The sequence below is a fragment of the Acipenser ruthenus genome, chromosome 7 (assembly GCF_902713425.1).
Source record: "Acipenser ruthenus chromosome 7, fAciRut3.2 maternal haplotype, whole genome shotgun sequence".
Taxonomy (NCBI): domain Eukaryota; kingdom Metazoa; phylum Chordata; class Actinopteri; order Acipenseriformes; family Acipenseridae; genus Acipenser; species Acipenser ruthenus.
Window position 1 is genome coordinate 42074171 of NC_081195.1, and position 22326 is coordinate 42096496.

Genomic DNA, 22326 nt, shown 5'->3' on the forward strand with positions numbered 1-22326 from the left:
AGTCCATTAGCACGGTGTGTGTGTTTTTAATTAGTAATGGAACTGGATCTTGTTTCAGAATAGAAGACTGATATTAGATCAGGCAAAATAAATGATTATGAATGATTTTAATTAGCCCAATTGTCAAGCAAAGGTGTTTCATTTAGTGTAGTTTCTATTAGATTACATATTTTACATGTTTTTTTAAATCAATCAATCAATCAATCAATCAATCAATCTTTATTTTATATAGCGCCTTTCATAGGACCACCATCACAAAGCACTTTAAGAGATACAAGACTAACGACTTTGGATTTGTGACTGTTTGCCTGCTTTTATTACATGTGAATGTTTGTTTTTATTGTCTCTTGAAAATTTGTTTTAACTAGGTCATGAATAGCACTATAGAGTTTTTAGAGCCTCAAACTATACAGAAACTAGAAAAAAAGCTGTGTAAAAAACAGGGTTCTGCTACTTTATTTTTCAAATTACTGTATACACATTTGAATACATTTCAGAAGGAAAGCAAACGTGCATTTGTTTTATTCAAAAATAAGCACCGGTAATATATAACAAACTTCATCTTAAATACACAATATTTGTTACGAATTTCTATTTTGTTATAGATTCCCATTTGTTCTTATGACCGGATGCCATGCCATTCTATGCACGCAGACATATTTTACTAGCCGTCACGGCTTTACTATCAAAAGAAAATAACTTGAAATAATACAAATGAATTTCAGGTTTATTTTCATCTCTTTTAGACTCCTGAAACATCATCAGAGCTATAGAAAATATTTGTTGGGGGAGACGGTGTTTTAACTTTTTTTTTTTCAAGTAAATGGTATCCTCATTATTATTATTATTATTATTATTATTATTATTATTATTATTATTATTATTATTATTTCTCGTCTAAAATTAGTACAAGCTGATGTTTTTCTAACGTATTTTCTAAACCAGTATTCAGTTTTACAGTGACACTTATCTAATCTGTGTTCTCTAAGTTTTCAAAAATGTATTGAAAAATAGCTTACTCTCGCTATTGATATTACCCTCATCATTTCTTTGTTCATTTTTTTTTTTTTTTTTTCTAGTTCCTCCGAGTATTTCGACGCGAGTTTCAATGTGATGTTTTCTTTGGTTGAATGTTAGTCTTTATTGGCTCACCTCTTCCTAATTATTTACAATAGTATCCTTATTACTGCTAAAAAGGGATTGTTTTACATTCTTACCTTTCTCTCCTTCGTTATTTCATATGGCTTGTTGTTAACGTTCAGTGTTGTCTTCTGTTCTCCCCTCTCTGATTACATTTACACTAGGATAGTCACAAGAGACGCTCTCTCGTTGTCATGGTAATAGAACTCACCCCGTTGTTTCCTGATTGGTGTTAGTTGACTCCACCCAATAGAACTTTTTTTGATTGGGCAAAAGTTTGTGAATCAAAATATGTCATACGTGCACTTTTGTCACAGAAGAAACGGTGGGCGGTATATATATAAAAAAGGTATCTATGCCAAGAAGAGACCCAACGCAACATTATTATTTAACTATAAACTTAAACTTAAATGTAAAAAGCATAAAGAACCGATTATGTATTTCTCTCAGATTTATGTTTAGAATTAGCTGATAGCTATATACAAAATGAATCGGCGCTCCCCCTACCGTTGTGACTTCTGTATTATGTCCACTTGTTGTATTAGTATGTATAATAGAATTTCCTTTTAAAGTCACACCTTAATCAGTCAGCCAGACAGCATCTGTAGCAAGTTTCATCACAATTGGAAAAGTGGTTCTCAGTACACACATAAGTATATATGCCTGCATCCACTATTCGCAGTGCCAATGATTACGGAAAAATAAAAACATTTTCCTTGGATGCCTGACATGAAAAAATGTTAAAAAAACAACCTGACTTATGCTTTTGCTTTCAAACAATTTTCAAACAGTTTTGTCTGCAGCAAGGTAATGTTTGAATACACACATACAGATCAGACACATATCTTTATTACTAAATTAGGAAGCAAGCATGGAAATTACAGTTGCTTAGCATTTATACATTAACCAAAGAATATAAAAATATTACCTAAACAAGATAGCCAGTAAAATAGACTGCATAGCAGAGAAAGTCACGCTATTAAGCCGAGCCATGCTATTTGAACTGCCACTTACAATATGTACATATACATTAGCTTTAAACATCCACACAACACTAAAAACATTCAAAAGTGTGTAACTGTGCAGTAATGGTGGCAGGGTGGACTTCCAGGCCAGGCTGAGCCAATGTTTAATGTAGGAGTGGAATGGATTGCATCTGCAGGTTTTATTTTGTTTTTTTTGTTTTTTTATCTACACAGGTTTAAACCTGTGTGTTGGTTTTGTTATTTTGGTAATGCTGGTAATAAAACATGGCACCAGAACTCAGATTATAGAGACTATTGTGACTTAAACCCTTCTGGATTTTTTTTTTCAATTCATTTTTTAGGTACACGAATGAAACTCAAAAATGAAACATTTGAGACAGTATTTTTGTGCATCATCTTGATCTTTTCCCCAGACATTCAGAGAAGTGCCAGCTGAGGATGTGCATCTGTTGACTGCCTGGCGAGGGATGCAAACCCTACTGCAGTCCTACATGCCAGTGTCCAAGAATAATGGACAGCTTCAAAAGCAATTAAGTTGCTTTAAAGGACTCTGAGTCACGTTTTTAGCAACATTATCAGTGGTTTGTTTGTTGCACTGAAGTTCTTTGTGTTATTCTTTGGTTTCATTTTTTCACTTTAATTGAGAATTTACTGATTTTTCAAGCACAACACTATACAATTGGAAAGTCTAAATTGCTGCTTCCTGGTACAGTATTACTTCCTGTGCATCAATCTATCTCCATGCCTTGCATCTTCCTCCCACTCCCATGTTCCCAGCCTCATTCTGGTACATCATCAAAGTCTGTTGACAAAAAGCATTACCAGGTAACAGCAGCCTAACATTTCTAGATCTATAGTGTGGCATTGAACATCCTAAATAAAAGTTAAAAGACAAACTTCCAAAGGACCAATATATCTCTGACACAACAACAGGGGAACAGAGATATAGAGTTGCCAATTTTGATAAGATGTAAGAAAATGCATTTTAAAAGCCTGGGTTATCACTCCTTTTAAGATGAAACAGACATTGGTACGGGTTCTAATAGTATTGGGGATTGAGATTGTCATACGATTTGAACCTGGGAGGTCTGACTTTTACTGCAACAGCTGAACCCTGAGATTCTTCTGGCATGACTAAGTTATTGTCTTTTTTTGGTTCTGGTTTACCTTTTACAGGTGGATACCAAGTACACCACTTAAGTTACCTGCAGGGAATTTTATTCAGGGCAGTGTCATTGATTTACACAAGGCTTTGTGATTATAGTTTATCATGTGCAGTGTGGAGTAGTGGTTAGGGCTCTGGACTCTTGACCGGAGGGTTGTGGGTTCAATCCCCAGTGGGGGACACTGCTGTTGTACCCTTGAGCAAGGTACTTTACCTAGATTGCTCCAGTAAAAACCCAACTGTATAAATGGGTAATTGTATGTAAAAATGCTGTGATATCTTTATAATGTGAAATAATGTATAATGTGATATCTTGTAACAATTGTAAGTCGCCCTGGATAAGGGCATCTGCTAAGAAATAAATAATAATAATAATAATCATGTATGTATATAATAGAAAGATGAAAGGTTACAGAAAGATAAAACAGCAAGTGAAGATGCAGAAGTTCCTATTTCCTATCTGGGTGCTGTTGTATTACGCATGGAATAGCCAGTTGATCCAGCAGCTTTGTAGAGCACGTTTGAAAGCTTTACATGTGGGATTGAGAGAACAGGAAGTGCATGCAAAGTGGCCTCTTTACAAGCTGAATTCAAAGTTGAGGTCTGACTTCCCCATCTTCTGTTTGTAAACTGTGTCAAACTTCTCATTCATCGATACAGTGAAGACATCTTTCCAAAGGCCAACTCGTCCTAAAACAGAACACAATAATAATAATAATAATAATAATAATAATAATAATAATTAATGCCTTCTAATTTGTTAAACTACTTCTTGGTAACATGCTTTACATGCTTCCACTATTATTGATATTGCTAAATCAGATATTACATTTACATTTGACATACTATATATTTATTAGCCAAATAACTGCAATCCTATCCAGCTGTTGCCGTTGGTACTACGCAAGTGTCAATGGGGTTTCTCATGTTCCTTCTTCCGAAGGTCTGCCTGTCACTCAGAACAGGAATGAAAGAACAGAGGGAGTGATTCGGACTCTGCTGGAGAAGCAGTGGGCAGACCGTGGTTTGCCCGGGCAAAGCCTGAAATAAGTTATTAAAACGTTTATTTGGGGCTTTGCCCAAAGTCAGTATATATACAACAGCAGTTTTATTTTATTATAGTGAATGTCACCATGAAGCAGGCTTATAGAAAGTTAAATTCAAATTGATTGATTGATTAGAATAGAATCTACTTAATATGTTAATGCTGAAACTGAAATGCTCAAAAGTAAAAGTTTATAATTACATTTCGATACTCAGAAGGCCTGAGAATTCCACATTCTGTCATGGTACTGAAGCAAAATGAATTAGAATTCACAGACCGAAAATGCATGACAGTAATAAGAATCAGAGGGACTGATGGAAAGCCATCTGGAATAGTATGAACTGTAGATTACTTGCTCTGATTTCAAAACATTTCAGCAAGGGGGGTGGGGAGAGGGGGGGGGGGGGGGTGGTGTGTCTCTACATTTTAAACAACTTTCAGGAATGAAATCAAAGTGCATTGTCCACAAGAGTCCATTGTACATGTTGAATTCACAAAAGGCTATGGAGGAATATACTGTAGGAAGAAAAACCAACAAGCATACCCGTGCAAAACTGAACATGATTGTGGAGCACTGAATATTTTCAAATTTAAATCAGCTATTAAACTCTATGTGTATATATAGGGACTGTCAGAAGATTAGCATTTTCCGATGTCAGGGAACGACCATATGGGGTCAGCAGATCTTGAAGATAAGGTCCAAGACCATGTAAGGCCTTATAGGTAATAAGAACTTTAAAATAATAATAATAATAATAATAATAATAATAATAATAATAATAATAATAATAGCATCAGTACTAAAACAAACAAGTGAGATGGATGCAGTAAGTGTACCAATTAAATATGCGATTAAAACCAAGATTAACTAAGATTATTTTTTTTAATTGCTTGACAGCCCTAATGTATAGAGAGAGAGAGAGAGAGAGAGAGAGAGAGAGAGAGAGAGAGAGAGAGAGAGAGAGAGACATGACTATTATTGAAGGTAATTTTAACTATTTTGATACTGCAGACCTGAACTGTGTGCAGGTCAAGGAAAAATAACTCCACTCAATTCTGTGGGCTGCTCTATTTGTAAAGTAGAGGTAAAACAACAGACCAGTAAACTAATCTAAAACACTAATACTGTATGTACATCTAAGCCCAATTGTTTATTTATTTATCAGTAATGCAATCCTAGGTGAATCCCAATGCACTAATAAAAGCTGATATAATCAGTGCTGAAAGAGTTAATGATCATAATCATAAAAGAAGTCTGAGATCCGATATACCACCATTTGATTGATAAATGGTCTCTTTACATACTAAAATAGCACTCACCTTGTTCTAATATTTGGCTCAAGTGTTTGTATGTGTCATGCATTGTGGTCTCTAATGACCTGTTTCACACAACCACGCCAACGTATCTTCACCTCATGAGTCCATGAACTAAAAGAAAAATAAGATGAAAAAGGAAAAAAAAAAAAAAAACTAAAAACAAAAGCAATATGTTGAAGTAAATAATAATAATAATAATAATAATAATAATAATAATAATAATAATAATAATAATAATAATAATAAAACGTTGAGGACATGGGGGACAAATTGTTATGTCTAGATCCTGAGATATTTTATCTCGCAATCTCGACATAACCATTTTTTTTCATGTCCTCAATAAGCCACTGTATAATAATAAAGGTTGAAAATGTTTTTTGTCCCACGAATAAGAAATTCACTTTATTCTAGTAGTTTGTTGTTATTGCATAATATCATGTATGAGTGTATTATTGTGGTGCAATGAAATAGACTGAAGTGAACCAATACATATACATATGGATTATATACTGTATATAGTTCCTGTAGATGTCTCGTGCAGTGCAACAGTGGTGACATTGTGCCATCGCCACTAGAGGGCACTGTAAACTTTGATATATACACTTTGAAATTTAGGAGAGACATTTGCATTACTAAAGCTAGAGGATTTATAGTGGCTGGCTTCTCCCATTGCCTATAAAACACCCCATAGTCAACCTGTAGAACATTTTTAGACATGACCAAGATCAGCACATGTTACCAAGGGAGATAAAAGTAAGCAGGGGGAGAGAAGGAGGGCAGAATAATGTAATCAGCTCTTAAAACAAACTTTAACAAGAAACCAGGGAAGACGACATGAAGCAATAGGGAAAGAGGGGACTTGATTGAAGTCTTTAAAATCATAAATGGTATAGATAAAGTTAACCCGACTGCTTCAAATTTAGCACAGAGAGAAGAACAAGAAGGCATAAATGGAAACTGAGTAAAAGTAAGTTTAGAACCAAAGGTAGGAAGCACTGTTATACACAGAGAGTTGTAAAGGCATGGGACAGCCCAGCAGCTGAAGTAGCAGGATCTAAAACACTGGGAACATTTAAAATAAGACTAGATTACATGCTTTTAAATGAGTCCCCTCCAGTAGGGGAGAATGGCGTGTTAACAAGGGATGAGTCTTGATGGACCTAATGGCCTTTTTGTCATTCCCCAACTATTCTTATGTTCTAATGCAGGCTCTCTATAAAAATAAAGAGCAGTTTAAGTGCAGGGAACAGGTGTGCAATTCGAATGATCCTCTGGAGTGCTGTGGAGTAAACAGCATTGAGGTAACTGTACACTTACCTGTGCTGACCTCAATACGGAGGGTGCTGGACTTCAGTGCTGTCAATGCCATGCATGTGATGACAATATTCCATGTCAACTAAACAAGTCCCCTGTGCAAAGGGCAGGGTCAGCCAGCTAGTGTGGTATATGACAACACCCAGGGTACAAGTTAACTGTCACTATGCAATAAGTCAAACCCATCCAGAACAATGTTATGTCATGTGCGTCCAATGTGCATGAATACAAGAAAGATAATATTCTAGATTACTGTGAGAAAGATCTGTAGAGGACATGTGAGATACTTAAAGTGTACCTTTTAACTACTACAGTAAAGGTTTTCTCCTTGTTAAATAAATACAACCCATTGCTCGTATAAAATATGGAGCTGTACTCAATACTTACAGTACACCCTGTCGTGCATCTAAAGAATGTGACAAGTAGGGTTATAAATAGACACAAGACTAAACAGAATGTGCTTACAGACAAGTGTGTCTGCAGGACAGTGGTGATAATGGGAAGCACAGGAACAGGTAGCATAGAGCTGACATTATATCAAAAGCATAGTTAGCACTGTGAGTAAAAATATTCTTATACCTCTAAGCACCCCACTTCCACTCTCTCCCCAATTGCTATTACTGTATATATTACCAACAGGACCAGACAGCTCTGAGACTGAACATACCCCTGCAGATGGAGAGAGCCTCGGAATTGCTGCATTGTTCAATAAGCTGGTGGCAGCTCTCTACCATGGTCTCGAGCTGGGCCTTGTCACAGGAAACTCCCAGGAACCTCGCCAGCTGCTCTACCAGAGTCGCAAGGTCCTGCCAGGAGTAATGAAAACAAGGGTGCTGTCACCATGGTGATCACACTTGTACCAATTAAAAACACAAAAGTTCAGTACAGTACAGGTATTGACAATGAATAGTGTCCATTTTGTTGGATCTTAGTTAGGCTAGCCAGCATTATTATTATTTGTTTATTTAGCAGACGCCTTTATCCAAGGCGACTTACAGAGACTAAGGTGTGTGAACAATGCATCAGCTGGAGAGTCATTTACAATTACGTCTCACCCGAAAGACGGAGCAAAGGAGGTTAAGTGACTTGCTCAGGGTCACACAATGAGTCAGTGGCTGAGGTGGGATTTGAACTGGGGACCTCCTGGTTACAAGCCCTTTTCTTTAACCACTGGACCACACAGCCTCCAGCATCACAGTACTTAATGAGGTCGCTAGCATCACTGGTGGCTGTATCCAATTTTTGATTAGCTCTGCAACTCTGGACAATAGGCTATATCACAGAATAATTATTACATTTGATATAACTCAACACATTCCTTCTGCTTCTTTTAAATCAAGTGACTTTGTAAACAGTTCTTTAGTTCTGCTTTATGTAACACTCATGTAAGACCTCTTGTCTATGCCAGTTGTTGGAGAAGCCATTCCAAATTATGTTGTTTCATGTCTCAATGTCAATAATGCTTTATTTTAAACTGTAAGTTTACCATGTAAATGTTGATCTGTGTGTAATGTGTGCTCATATGAAAGAAAAGCACATTTGCTTCTCTGAAGACTTTAGAAAAGACAATAAAGAATCTATTTGAAATCCACTTACACTTACACTACCAGAATGTGATCAGAACTGACTAGAGAACAAACACAGGATACCCAGAATACAGCACTAATGTCACAAGCCCTTGATCACATGGTGGCTTTTGTAATGTTATTGAAATATAGTACATGTTGTCTAATATTTTATACATTACCCTCTTCTCTTTCCCAAGAGCTCAAAGGAAGCCGGACACTTATTTGGCTTTTCCAGTAGAGTACTGTACCTTGTACATATCTTCATATTTCAAGAAAAGGACATTGGAATCCATGTGGTGCTCCCAGAATTCTTGGACATGCTCAAACCAGGAACCATAGCCCACTGCAAGAAAGAGAGGCACAGTATAGCAGTCAGACAGTCCATTGGTTTAGTTCAGTCTCCGTACCTCGTCACATTGTTTACTATGTTTAGTAGGCATACATACGTTACAGCCCTGGGGGGGTATGAATGTCACTGACATGCTTGTGATTCATTTTTAATTCTCTTTTGGTGTGTTTTGAAATACATCATTTATCAAACTCGATATTGTCTAGAAAAGTATGAAGATTCCCCAGAATCTTACATTTGTCATTCATAAACCTCCGGCAGAACTCCTGAAATGTTCCTCTGTAACTCATGGTCCGCAAGGAACGATGAAATTGGTAGTAAGACACCACAAGATCTTTGGGATTCCTCGCCATGTATATCATCTGTGAATCAGGTTAAAGATACTGACTTTTACAGCATTACAGGGTAGGCAAAATACAGTCAAAAATAGTTCCTGAACAGAGTAAAGAAATATATACTGCAACATAAATAATAAAACTAATATGTATTACATTCCACCCTTAATTCCATAAATTATACATGTTTTAATATCATAACAGGGTTGTAACAGTGTAAAAGCATGTGTGCATATTTGCTGCTGATTAACAGGCGGGAGATCGAGACAGAGGTTGTAGTTGGCATGCAGGTTTTATTCACAAAACAAACAGATACTACCAACAATGGAAGTGCACGGAGGACATAGAACAAAATGTGCAAAATGCAAAAACAACACATGTAACAAACACCCCTGTTACAAGGGTGTTTTAGGGTAGGGTCCCACAGCTATGGGAGTTAACTCTGGTTAATTGTGACCCCAAAACTGTTGTTAATTTATAACTTGTTCTTCAGCTATAAGGTGAAGCATCTATATATATAACATGTTCATTGTGTTCTTATCCCCACAGTGGTAAAATCATTACAGGGCATCATGCTGCAGCAAACACACCTTGGACTCTCCATTGTGCAAGGCTGTGGGGAGGAACCGATATGGCAGATGACTTTTAATTAGACGAGGGGATGTCAACTCCTGAAACAGAAACAGAATGTGCTTACAGTCCTCCCATAACCGTTTACTGTAAGGAAGACAGTCTTGTCTTGTGGAATTTCATGGTGCACCCAATCAACTTTTCATTTCAACATTTCTTATTCCTTTCTGAATGTAACATACCATTAAAATATTGGAATTGCTGGGACTGCATTCAGATCAGGTAACTTACAGCCAACTGTTACATAACTTTGTCTAAAAACACATTTAGCCCACACTCCCAATCCGGGACCTGACAAGTTTCAATATGTTCAATATTTCACCAGACCAACCTTTACTTAGGAATGACTATGGTTGAGAAACAGCGGAAACATACTTATTCCTAAAGTCGTATTCAACTGTAAATCCCTAGGTCATGCACTATTCTTTCATACCGAACATGATATCAAGTTCCCAATGTTACAGTATTTATAAAGTCTAGATGTTCTTTTACAGTCCCTGTGGTATCTTTCTGTTAAACCCCTCTAGAGTACACTCATTTTCAATTTCCTTGGCATACAGTTATCAGGCCGCAGCCTCCCAGTGAAGAGCAGTGAGAGATTGAGACTGGTTGCTACCTGGATGATGTCAAGTCCAGGCTGAGGGTACTCCAGAACAGGAAGCTGCTCATCGATGTTCATCAGTCCAATCTCATCTGGGTCCGCGCCCTGACTCACCAGATACACCACCTCCTGCAGCAGACTTGTACCTGAGGAGAGAGGAGACGTGATAAAGACTAACAGAAGACTACAATGTACAGTAACATCCTGGGTAGAGTACCCAGCTTGGAGTTGACTTTACTCCAGAGAGCACCTTTATATAACAAAACTAGAAATAAACACGGCAGATACATAATTTCAAAGTCAGTTGAAGTAAGTTCAGTAAATTATTATTATTATTATTATTATTATTATTATTATTATTATTATTATTATTATTATTATTATTATTGGCTTTTAAAATTAGCCCCAATGTCTTTAGCATTAGTAGGTGGTGTTTTTTCACCCCTAGTGGAAAGGCTGAATATTAAACAGTCTGGCTGGTTAACCTGTCATACACAAACACACCTCCTCAGCATAAATGTAATACAAATAAAACATTTAAAAATGATTTATTTGTCAAATATCTAATTTAAAAGTACATGTTCGCCAGATGAAGACAAATAAGCAGTTTTGAGAGATTATAGAAGTACCAAAAATAAAATAGTTAAAAAAGCTCTGAAAGCAGGCTTGAGTTTTGTGATACCTAAATTGCTTCAATAAATTACAGGCCCTCTTCACCATGAAATGTCACTTCCAGGCCCCCGCAACAGGCATCACTGTAGACTGGGATGAATGCTGAAAAGGCTATCACTTCTGAACATGTAGCGAATTAATGGATGCATCAATTGAAATAGTTTATCTAGCTTTCTGGAGTTTCCACCAGCTGAGTTCAAGGCTTTGCGATCTGCTGCATCAGCCGTCACTCCTGATGTTTTTCAATGTTGCTTTTGTGCAAATAAATGTCCTATTTATTATAATCCAACAAACACCCTTGCAGTTGTAAAGCTGGTCATTTTATTCTAATACCAATTTTCATCTCACAGGCATTAAAAAGGCAACAGAGGGCTGCATTTCAAGGCTTCTTAGCATCAGTGCTGGTAAAGGATATGAATGTCGTAATGGTTCAGCAGACAGGACCCTGACCTGGATTGAATCAACCCTTTCGATGGACACGCTGTAGTGATGTAATGCAGGGTGGGCAGACTAATTTGCAGTTTCTCAATGTGATATATTAAGCAATCATAGAAATTCAGAGTAATTCAAAGTAAACACATTAATACACTAAGGCAATCTAGGTAGACTTTCAACCTGTCACTTTTGGGAAAATAACCAATCAGTGGAGCTGCATTTAAAAAAAAAAATGGTATAACTTTATTTTTTTAGTCCAATGCATGATCAACACTTAAATTAAATACATTTTTTGTATGCATAGTGCCATATTTAGTACTAGATATACTTGGTTGTATTAAGAATGGGAAACTGCTGTGCACACACACACACAAAATAAACTGGTAGTCAATACAGGTAGTAATATTGTCCATCATGCCCTGGTGACTTGCTTACTGTAGTTTCATGTTTATGTTTGGCTGTCCCTATTTTTTCAAGGTCAAACACCAATTAAAAAAGGAAATTACCCTAAGGTAACCTAACATGCTTCTGTCACAAGATCAGATAATCTGTTGTGAAACTGAAGATAAAAAATACATTGGAGTGCAATTTGGTCGTAGTTTTACAATCTGTTCAGCAAGGTTGACTAATCCCCTAATAAAAAAATACAGTATATCTACATCCTAATTTATTAATAAAACAATATCACATCATATACTATATGTTTATATGTTTAGTTATGTATTCTATGTCTAATACTTGTAACCCGGTGGGATTGCTATTGTTCAATTTAAAGAAAAATAGACAAAACTACATTATAAAAAATGCTCAGATCTAATGTCCATTCCCCATTGCAATCTCTGCATATAGATATTTCCCCCCCATGTAAACTCTAATAGAAAGCACTCTCTGAAAGGCTTTAATAATAGCCTTCTTGCAGCAATTTGAGAACCTTCATAAATGAACTGGGATGCCTCTGGTTATTTCTGTGGTGTCCCACCAGACGTCACTGAAGTTTCTTCTTAATGTCATGTGGAATCCTGTTAAAAGCCAGTCTGTGTTATAATAATATTTGTTTCTAATAATATTATATCAAATTATTGTTTTTATTATGACAGACTTGTTTGTTTTCACTATGCAGCAAGATAGGCTCAAGCACTCTGGACAGTGGCAGGCTTGTTGTTAGACAGATTTTTCTGTTCTCTGCTGACTATCACTGCCTGGAATAAAAAAAGGTTTATTTGAAAATGTACACGCCAGTATCTCTTTAAGCTTTGAGTATGAAGCTGTTGTGCTGCAGCAGGAAGGGTTTTTACTATAGTGTTTAGTACATAATGTTTACATTTTGTATGGGGAGGACGGGGGTGCTTGGCTGCAATGGAATTTCAGAAACTGGCATCTGAGAACAAAAATATATTATAGAAATTATAAATCACATATCAAAAATCAACCAGTGAAGTATTTGCCAAAATTGCAATAAATCTTATCCTGTGTACTGATGTCATCCCGTGCATAGAACACCAGACCTAATTCCAATGTTCCAAAATCAAAACAAAACACACACACACATACACACACACACACACACACACACACACACACATACACACACACACACACATACACACACACATACACACACACACACACACACACACACACACACACACACACACACATACACACACACACACACACATACACACACACACACACACACACAGAAAAGCAAAAAATGAAACTGCTACAAGATGAACAAGGTAAAAGACATTTAGGCCCATAGTCATAAAACTTACCATCTCCTTTATCGTGCCAGTAAGAATGTTTACCATGACAGTATTTCATCAGGTGATGCATAAACGCCATTTACTGTCAGAACACATCAGTTATCGTGACATTAGAGACCCATTATCTCATTAACATATTATTCGTCTGATTCATAAATCTGTACTGTGCCTTTAACTGACCCTTACCGGCATCATAATTGAGACGTGCTTCAGACCTGGCGGAGAATGAGATGTGTCTAACGGTATCACTTCCTAGCATAATTTCTGCATTTAGAAACATGTATTTAAGACAATAGTAATAATAAAAAAATGATATGTTTAATTATCCAATAATTATTAAATTTAAGTATTTAGTTATTTGTAAAATTGCATTGTTAAGTCATCTGAACAGGATAGGCTACTTACTGGTTGGAAAACATAAATCACTTTTGTAGCCTATTTTCTGTTTTAAGAAGATGCAAGGCTTGGTGTGCTTGTGTGCACTACATCCAGAGGAGGGAGCTATCTTGGAGCATGATCCAGAAGAGTGGGTTTGTTTGCAAGCTGTCAGATTGAAAGTGGTACATGTGTACTGAATTGAGATCTGATGGGTGTTTTTCTATTGTTAAAAAGAGGTACATTTGCCATTGCACATTATTTTTTTGCAACTTAAACTGGAAACAGACAATCATTGGGCAGCAAAGGATTAACGCTAATGGCCAACACGCATTATTCAGGGACTGTGGCACTTGATTCTGGACTGAACCATTTCCCGACCAGGAGAGGGAGGGATAAAAATGATGTTTCTCAAACTGCATAAGATGACATTTATTCAATAAGCTAGACACCCTACACATGTAGTATTAACTTACACAGAAAAAACACCCAAAGTTCAAAGAGATAATAAACAGCTCTACCATTTTGGTATTTTGTGAATGGAACTGTGCAAAGTACTAATCAGTTTTTTAAATTGAGTTTAATCATACTGCAAGTAAAAATAAAAAAAATAATTGGCTGTACACTTACTTGTTGTTGATTAATTAATTTTACATTGCACATTTATAATGCTGAGTTGATACATTTTTATTTTGTATTTATTGATAGAGGCAATTGCCAAAAGGCATCATCTACATTGACTAAATTAATTAAGTGTTTATGTGAGATTCATTAACTTGGAATGTATTTTTAGGCCCTTAAACTTAATTACTTTTTTAAAAGATAATTTAGGGCATATTGTGTACAGTAAACAAGGATGCTGTTTGTATAACAAATGAACCAGTAATGTGATGCCAAGTAGGACAGCCCAGTTACACAAAGATGTGTGCTACATAGGGCAGATGTTTGAACCCTTTAGTGAACATATTCCCTGAATATGATATTACTCCCTGAACGTGTATTAATGATATAACTGGACTAATTAATGAAACTGCTGTGTCTTATGAAAAGAGCAAACTGCTGTGTCTTTGGAAAAAGAGCAAACTGCTGTGTCTTAAGAAAAATGGCCCCTTGGTTCCTGGCAGGAATACTGAACTGAAGAATACTAGGGCTAGGAGGGGGCATCTGGACTGGGTGAGGTTGAAAGGACAGTGAAGAGACCGCAAAACTGCAACCACAAGCGGTTTGGTGCAAGGAAGACATAAAATATACAGTAGATGTCAACAAGTCCAAACTTCAACAACAAGCTGCTGGACGAAAAGAAGCAGACAAAGGACAAATCTCAAAGATTTAAAAAGGTGAGGTACACAAATGATCTCATGAAAGTGGCTACTCAGCAGAGTGAAAAGACTATAAATATCCAAGCAAAACTAAACATTTTGCGCTCCACATTGAATGCTAAACAAGGTGCTGTCACTCTGCTAAGCAAAGCTGCAACTCTGGGACTCTGCCTAAAAATGGACCCAAGATGAGGAAGCAAGCTGCAAGTGGGTCAACGGCCACAAGCAACGAGACTGAGGCCCGGCTGGAGGACTGTAAAACTTACAGCGACTGTTATCAGACAAACCAGTCTGGGTCTGTTGTACACCTAAAACCACAGTATCCAAAATAAACTGTGCCCATGTATATGTGTTCATAGAAAATCCTTGATCTTTGTAATGCGTCAATTAAATAATATTAATAAGAGAACTAATCAACCCAGATAACCATTAAATGATCAATTATTGAATTGTTCCTACACTTTGTATCTGTGTACAGGGTACTTTCTTTTTTTTCTTAAGCATAAGCTTCATAAGATAGTAAGAACATTTACGGTAAATCTCAAACATTGATCTTATTGTAAAATATATATCATCTTGTGCAGAACTTGATAGCGAAATCACAAAGACGATGATCAGGGCCCCAGAACTTGCTATTAAACATAAAAGCGATATCAAAGCAAGTAAATCTATCTAATAACACTTGAACACCCACAATATATCACATTTTCAGAAACATTATAATTCACATATAAGAAATCAACCAAAGATATGGATTTACACAGTTTGAGCAGCCAGAACAGCTTCCTTTTCCATTTCTCTCACCCAGAATGCACAAGATGATATCTCTTACAATGGCATCCTTCACACAGCATGTTTATACAATATGCATCAATGCACATGCCTTTGGAGGGAAGCTCATACTCAACTAAATCTAATTTTCTACTAACTGTATCTACTGCAAACATTGATAATAAGGCCTGTCAGTTAATTTGCTTTTGTTTATGGGGCAGGTCTTTGCAGCTAGTTGGTTTTGCTGAATTCCACATGCAAGTAAGATGCAGCAAAGCAAATGATCTTGTAGGCAGCTCCCTACTTAATCTCTCTTCTTCACAATGCAACCAATCTGAAATGTGCTGTAGGTTTGGGCGTCACTAGGATTTATAGGAAGTGGTGCTGAAATTGTGCGAGCATTCTCCATGGATTTAAATGAGAGCAATATCTGCTGCCATGAAGTTTGAATAGACCCCAGTGTCTTAAAAATACTTTCCCCACAATGCATTTTGGGCTTACATATTGGCATTTTAACCATTTACTGATTTTTGTTTTAGTTAGACAGTATGATAAACCTAGGAGGTAGAGCATATATTGTAACATGCAGTGTGCTATAAATGCAATAGACCCAGTCCATTTGAAAAATGTTCATGTTTCACAGCTGCTAACAACATAATTACACTGTTCTATCCCTATATTTTGAAACCACAAATAGCATAAACAGACCTGGATTACAGAATATATGTGTGGTGCAAAGCAATTATCTCTTGAAGTCTATTGTAATTTCTGATCACTGTGTCATTTCAAATGTAACAGGGTCAGAGAATTACAAGCTTGCAGCAGGGGTATTACCACTTACTCAATGCATTTCCAAGAATTGGTGTGTTAACTCCTATTTTTTAAAGAGGTAAAACACTTGTTAATTTTACAAAACTAAAACCAAAGAATTGTTATATATTTCAAATTCTCTTGAGCACTCACAATGTGTTTTGTTTTTCAATTTGTAACATTAACATTATTTTTTTCTCCTTTCAAAAAATAGGAAGTTAGTTAAAGAATGGAGGAAATGCTTTCAAAATAAGGAAGATAACACTACCTACCAATTATCTTCTTTTTTTTTTTTTTTTTTTTGCTTTGAAGTGGCACAATATATATTATCTAAGAGTACAATGTTTTGTTTTTGCTGGGGGATGGGATCTTAAGACAAACAAAGCAAAATAACATTTGCACACTCAATGGTAACACAAGGGCAGCTTCAACGGTAACACCTATTAGTAGAATGATACCACAGGGGGAACATTTTCATTGCATTTTTTTTCCTTTAAAGAAGCACAAGATATTAAACAAATATCATTTTTGTAAGTAAAGTTAGTCTACACAACTGTATAGCCTCAAACACTATCTTAAACTAGGCCTATGTCTTTAAAAGCACACTGGTGCTGATCACTATGTCGCTGGAATGCAATGATGTATTATGTCCTGTGTGTTATTTACTGAGAACAATTTATGATCCTATTTTTTCCCCCCCAGATGACAGGGTTATAGAGTTTGTTATCAATAGGATGCTCTCTGATGAAAAGGGGTCTTTCCCTCGGGGATCACATTAGACAGAGGTTCTATACAACACTTTAACAAATCACTTCTTTATTTCCTTTTATTTATAGTGTATGCTGAGGTCAGCCTTTAAACAATAGTTTACACATCAATCCATATGTACTATTAAGCTCATTTATAAAACACAGTGTACCTGTTTTCTGCTACTGTGAGCATAAGCTTCATCTGCATGCAGGTTTTTGATTGGATCCCATAGCAGTAATCAATGTCAATATAAGGTTGCTATGTAAAGATATAGATACATACAGGAATTGCAACGAGGCACAAAGGACTCTTTAGATATACAATTGATAGGGTGATGAAGGACTATTCCAAATTCACAAAAGCCAACCTAGTAAAAGCCATACCACCAAAGGTATACTGAAAATTCTTCATAAATGTACAGCATTATATAAAGTTTCAGTATGGGATCAATAAGCTACTAACAACCAAATGAGCAAGATGGGCTGAATGGCCTCCTCTTGTTTGTAAACTTTCTTATGTTCTTATGTTCTTACTTGTGTCCGTCTGTCTGTACTGAAAGGATTTCACAGCTACTGATTATTTGTAATTTTTCTTAAAAAAAGACGAGCCATGTTCACAAAGCATTTACCACCATGCTCTATTTAAAGGACAATGAGCCATGTTCACAAAACATTTAGCACCATGCTAAGTTAACACCGGCTTTTCTTAAAAAAAATAAGACAAAACATTGATCTTACAAAGCTTCACATAAACAACTCATGAGATTCATTTCATTTAAGAGCTCCTACATGCTCCTTCCTAGTTTCTTGCTAGTTCTGTAACATTTACTGTTTGTTTTTCATTTTACAAAAAAAAAAAAAAGATTTAAGGTTAGCACTGCTGTATTTGTGAATATGTCCCATATAGTTTTACATAGTCACATAATTAGACATAACATTTAAAAACAGATAGTTAAACATACTTTACTTGATTCTAACTAATTATGTAATAGCTTGCTTTTTATATATATATATATATATATATATATATATATATATATATATATATATATATATATATATCAACATAATCTTATTTAAGTACTGTATATAACATTTTGCAATTGACATTTCCATTATGTATTTTTTTATATAGCACACTAAAAAAAATAAAAAACATGGTGTACTCAAATGTTCTGTGTTTGAACCCTAGAAATGTAAACACGCACTGTGTTAATCTATGTCCTGGGTTCCATATCACCAGCAGCTCTCGCTCTGATGTCTATCCAATGTAACAAGAAAAACATTGCATATTACAGGAGCACAATACATGCTGCAATATGACGCGATTGCGTACATTTTAATCACAGTTATAAAACATAGACAATATTGTTAATTTCAGATATAGAAATGTGAGCCAAGACCGGGTTTGCAACGGTGTTGTATGCAACAGAGTTGCTTCCCGTACATAACATGTATTGACCAATCTTGCTATAATATGCAGTGATTACTGGGACATCACAGGAACAGAAATTGAAAACGTATTCTGCAAATGGTTGTTGTTCATTATCCATTTCCACATATAGAGCATTCATGAATTGTATTAGTTCCTTGTTAACCAAAAAATAAATAAACGGCCGTTTATATGATATCCCACCAAACCAGTGTTAGCAGAAAACATTATTATTACATTAAAATGACAACAATTTTAAATAGCAAGGTAAAAAAATGTGTGATGGGCGCAGGTGCGCATACACAAGTAAACCAGTCGGACTGAATGTTTTCCATGAAGCAAAGTCACATTGTCATATTTTACTGCTGTATTAGTATTAATACCATTGCTGTTATACCTTATATATATAACCTAAATGACACTGTTTACCTGATTTGGGGTACGTGACAATCCATATGTCACTACTCCTGAGAGAGAAGTTAGCAATCTCCTCCATCTTCCCCCTGCAAAAGGGAGGGAGCCTCACTCCATTGTATTCAAAGTATTTGCTCTCAAACTCTCCTGGGGTGCTCGGGGTTCCTGCCTCGCTCTCAGCCATCCTGATGCTTTGTATTATTAGGGTTTGAGCAGCGCTGCTAGGGATCTGTTAAACGAGGGAAGATTACTTAATTAACTGGATGGATGGAAAACCGTGCTGTATAGAAAGCTCTGACCTTCAGCAAATCAGCTCCAGACAAAATGATGTAATGGGATTCGCGCACTGGTGCTCGATGTGATGCTTCTGCTGCCTCCTTGGTTCAGCATCAGTACCACAACTTAAGGGCGAGTGCAGACAATTATATTTTATCCTTAGCCATACAAATATTCAAAGACAATAAGATCCCACTTAGAGCCTAATGATGGCGCTTTGCATTTGAATTATATATATATATATATATATATATATATATATATATATATATATATATATATATATATATATATGATCTTTTTTTTTGACTGTATGATATTGATATCAATAAAAGTTAAATATTTTAGAACTAACTTGTACTCTGCAACTTTTTAGGAGCTGAAAACAATTAAAAAAAGTAAAATTAAACAAATTATCAGTTCAATTAAGGGTCCAGTTAAGTAATTGAGAGCTCAGTTGGAATGAAAACAAGAAGACACATGAGGGTCCTCGGGAACAGGACAATAACAAAAGCACAGCGATAAACGTTAGGTTACGGATGTAACCCTGGTTCTTGAAAAAGAAGATGACCAACAACAAATACTTTTGGGATATGCCTGCCACAACTCAGGCATTTTATATAAAAGCTGCCGATAGTCCCATCCGTGGAGTGATGTCCTCGGTCCCGCCCACCGAGGGAATAAGTGATCACGTTCTCTTTTGCATCGGACCCACGAACGCGATACAACATCGTAAGGTTTGTTGGTCATCTTCTCTTTCAGGTAACCAGGGTTACATCCATAACCTAACAATCCCTTTCAATTTGAACAACCAATATTTTTGGGGAAAGTATACCAAAGCCTTCGCAAGGTAGCGTGAGTGGAGACAGCAGACGAGGGATGTCTTGACACCACAAAACCAAGTTAGCAGTACAAGCGTGCAACCTCAAGGACCCTTGTGCCTAATGAAGGCATAGAGAACCTGGTGAATGTATGCGCAGTAGCACAGCTAGCCGCAGTACAAATATCGGTCAATGAGGTTCCTTTAAAAAGTGGCCCATGACATAGCCACTCCTCTGGTAGAGTGCGCAGCCACCCGCCCAGGTGGGGGTAAGCCGGCATTAGTATATGCAGTCAAAACTGTGTCTACAATCCAGTGGGACAGTCGCTGCTTAGAGAGGGTTTGACACAGGGTCCTTTCACCATGACAGACGAAGAGCTGGTCAGACTGACGCAGCGCTCTCGTCCTATCCACATAACCTCTCAACGCCCGAACCAGGCAGAGGGAATTCAATCTCCAATCTTCCTCCAAAGAAAAGGGAGGGAAATGGAAAGCCTGTAGTTCCACTGACTGGTTTAAGTGAAAAACCATAACCACCTTATGGAGGGAAGCAGGGTTTGTACATAAAGATGCCCTGTTTCCATCATCCCAAATACACATACAGGCACTGTGCACTGACAGACCCTGTAGCTTACTAACCTGCTTTGCAGAGGTGATGGCTGTCTTGAAAGAGAGATATTTCAACTATGGAATGTATAAGTTCAAATGGGGCCTTAGTGAGAGCCTCCAGTTCCACATCTAGACTCCATTCGTGGAGGACGTCCTTTCTAGGAGGACGTAACCGCTGAGCACCCTTTAGAAACGGGTCGCCAAAAGATGAGCACCCAGGGAGACTTAGTCAGTGGGGACATAGCATGCAGATATTGCCTCTAGCAAATCTTGCAGAAACTGTAAAATAATTGATATAGGGCAATAAATAGGGTCACGACCTCTGGTCATACACCAATTTTGAAAATATTTACATTTATAGGCATACAAGACCTTGCGGAGGAGGCCCTAGCGTTCTGCAGTGTGCTGACAACTGTGTCTGAGAGCCCTAAGGCGGACAGATGGTCCTGTTCAGGGGCCAGACCCACAGTTGGAGTCTGCCTGGTTCTGAGTGCCAGAGAGTGCCTCTCGTCTGACTGAGGAGATCCAGGTGCAGCGGAATCTCCCAGGCTGACCAGGGTTCAACAGACAATATCATAAATATCTTTAATCTAAGTAATCTATGTGGCAATATTGGGATTTCAATTTTTGTTTTTTTTAACAGTTGTTAGTATATAATACTGAAACACTTGAGAATGAATTGTATCTATTTTTTCAATGGAAGTTCTTTTTAAGTTTAACAATTAATTTAGCCAGAATAATAATTGTCAAGTACCTCAAATAATCCGCATTTTAATAGGGTTTAGTATTTTGAAATTCCTTTTCCATTAATTTAATATTACAGTAGGGTGTAAATCTGTAACTCTCCTTAAAGAATGGAGTTTACCGGGATTGCTTCTGTGCTGTACTACACAAGGTATGTATGTGACTAGAGTTCAATGATGCTGATCTTGTGATGCTTTCATTTATTTGTTTGCTTCATATGAAACAGTAATCTAAACAATGCCCATTTGAATCATCTGAAAAACGAGTAAGTTACCAAAGTACTTGATTGCTTCATATGAACCATTAAAACAGTGTTCATTTTAATTAGCTGAAGCTTCAATGAGACACTGAAGCACCGGAATTGTGTGAACCCCCAATAAACCACTGAAGCACTGAATCACTTGAAGCACAAATAAACCACTGAATCATCTGAAGCCCCAATGAATCAATGAAGCACTTGAAGCCCCAATGAACCATTGAAGCACTTGTTTGCTTCATACGAAGCACTGAAACATAGAGCCAATTGAATTGTGTGAAGCCTCAATAGAACACAGAACAAGTTGAATGGCCTGAAGCCTTCGTTTTCTCTGAAGCCCTCATAATGATTTCATATGGTACTGCAGCATTTAAAACTGCTGATTACATGCATACATGTAGTGTCCCAATATTGGTTTTTTAAAAAAA

The 22326-nt window shown here is 36.7% G+C and overlaps 2 protein-coding genes across 2 annotated transcripts in view; both read right to left on the bottom strand.

Moving 5' to 3' along the window:
• The window catches only part of efcab6 (EF-hand calcium binding domain 6), a 34486-nt gene extending 32616 nt beyond the window's left edge, over window positions 1–1870 (bottom strand). The window contains exon 1 of the mRNA XM_059026966.1: window positions 1218–1870. The gene's annotated coding sequence lies outside the window, so the exon portion shown is untranslated. The remainder of the gene's footprint in view (window positions 1–1217) is intronic.
• A 97-nt stretch (window positions 1871–1967) lies between these two features.
• LOC117414873 (sulfotransferase 4A1-like) lies at window positions 1968–19547 on the bottom strand. Its single transcript, XM_034024706.3, has 7 exons — window positions 19209–19547; window positions 10466–10596; window positions 9810–9890; window positions 9120–9246; window positions 8784–8878; window positions 7635–7773; window positions 1968–3981 (listed from the first exon to the last, which is right to left on the bottom strand). Exons 1-7 carry the CDS (start codon window positions 19375–19377, stop codon window positions 3869–3871), a joined length of 855 nt encoding a protein of 284 aa, XP_033880597.2. The 5' UTR covers window positions 19378–19547; the 3' UTR covers window positions 1968–3868.
• Between the last annotated feature and the right edge of the window lie 2779 nt (window positions 19548–22326).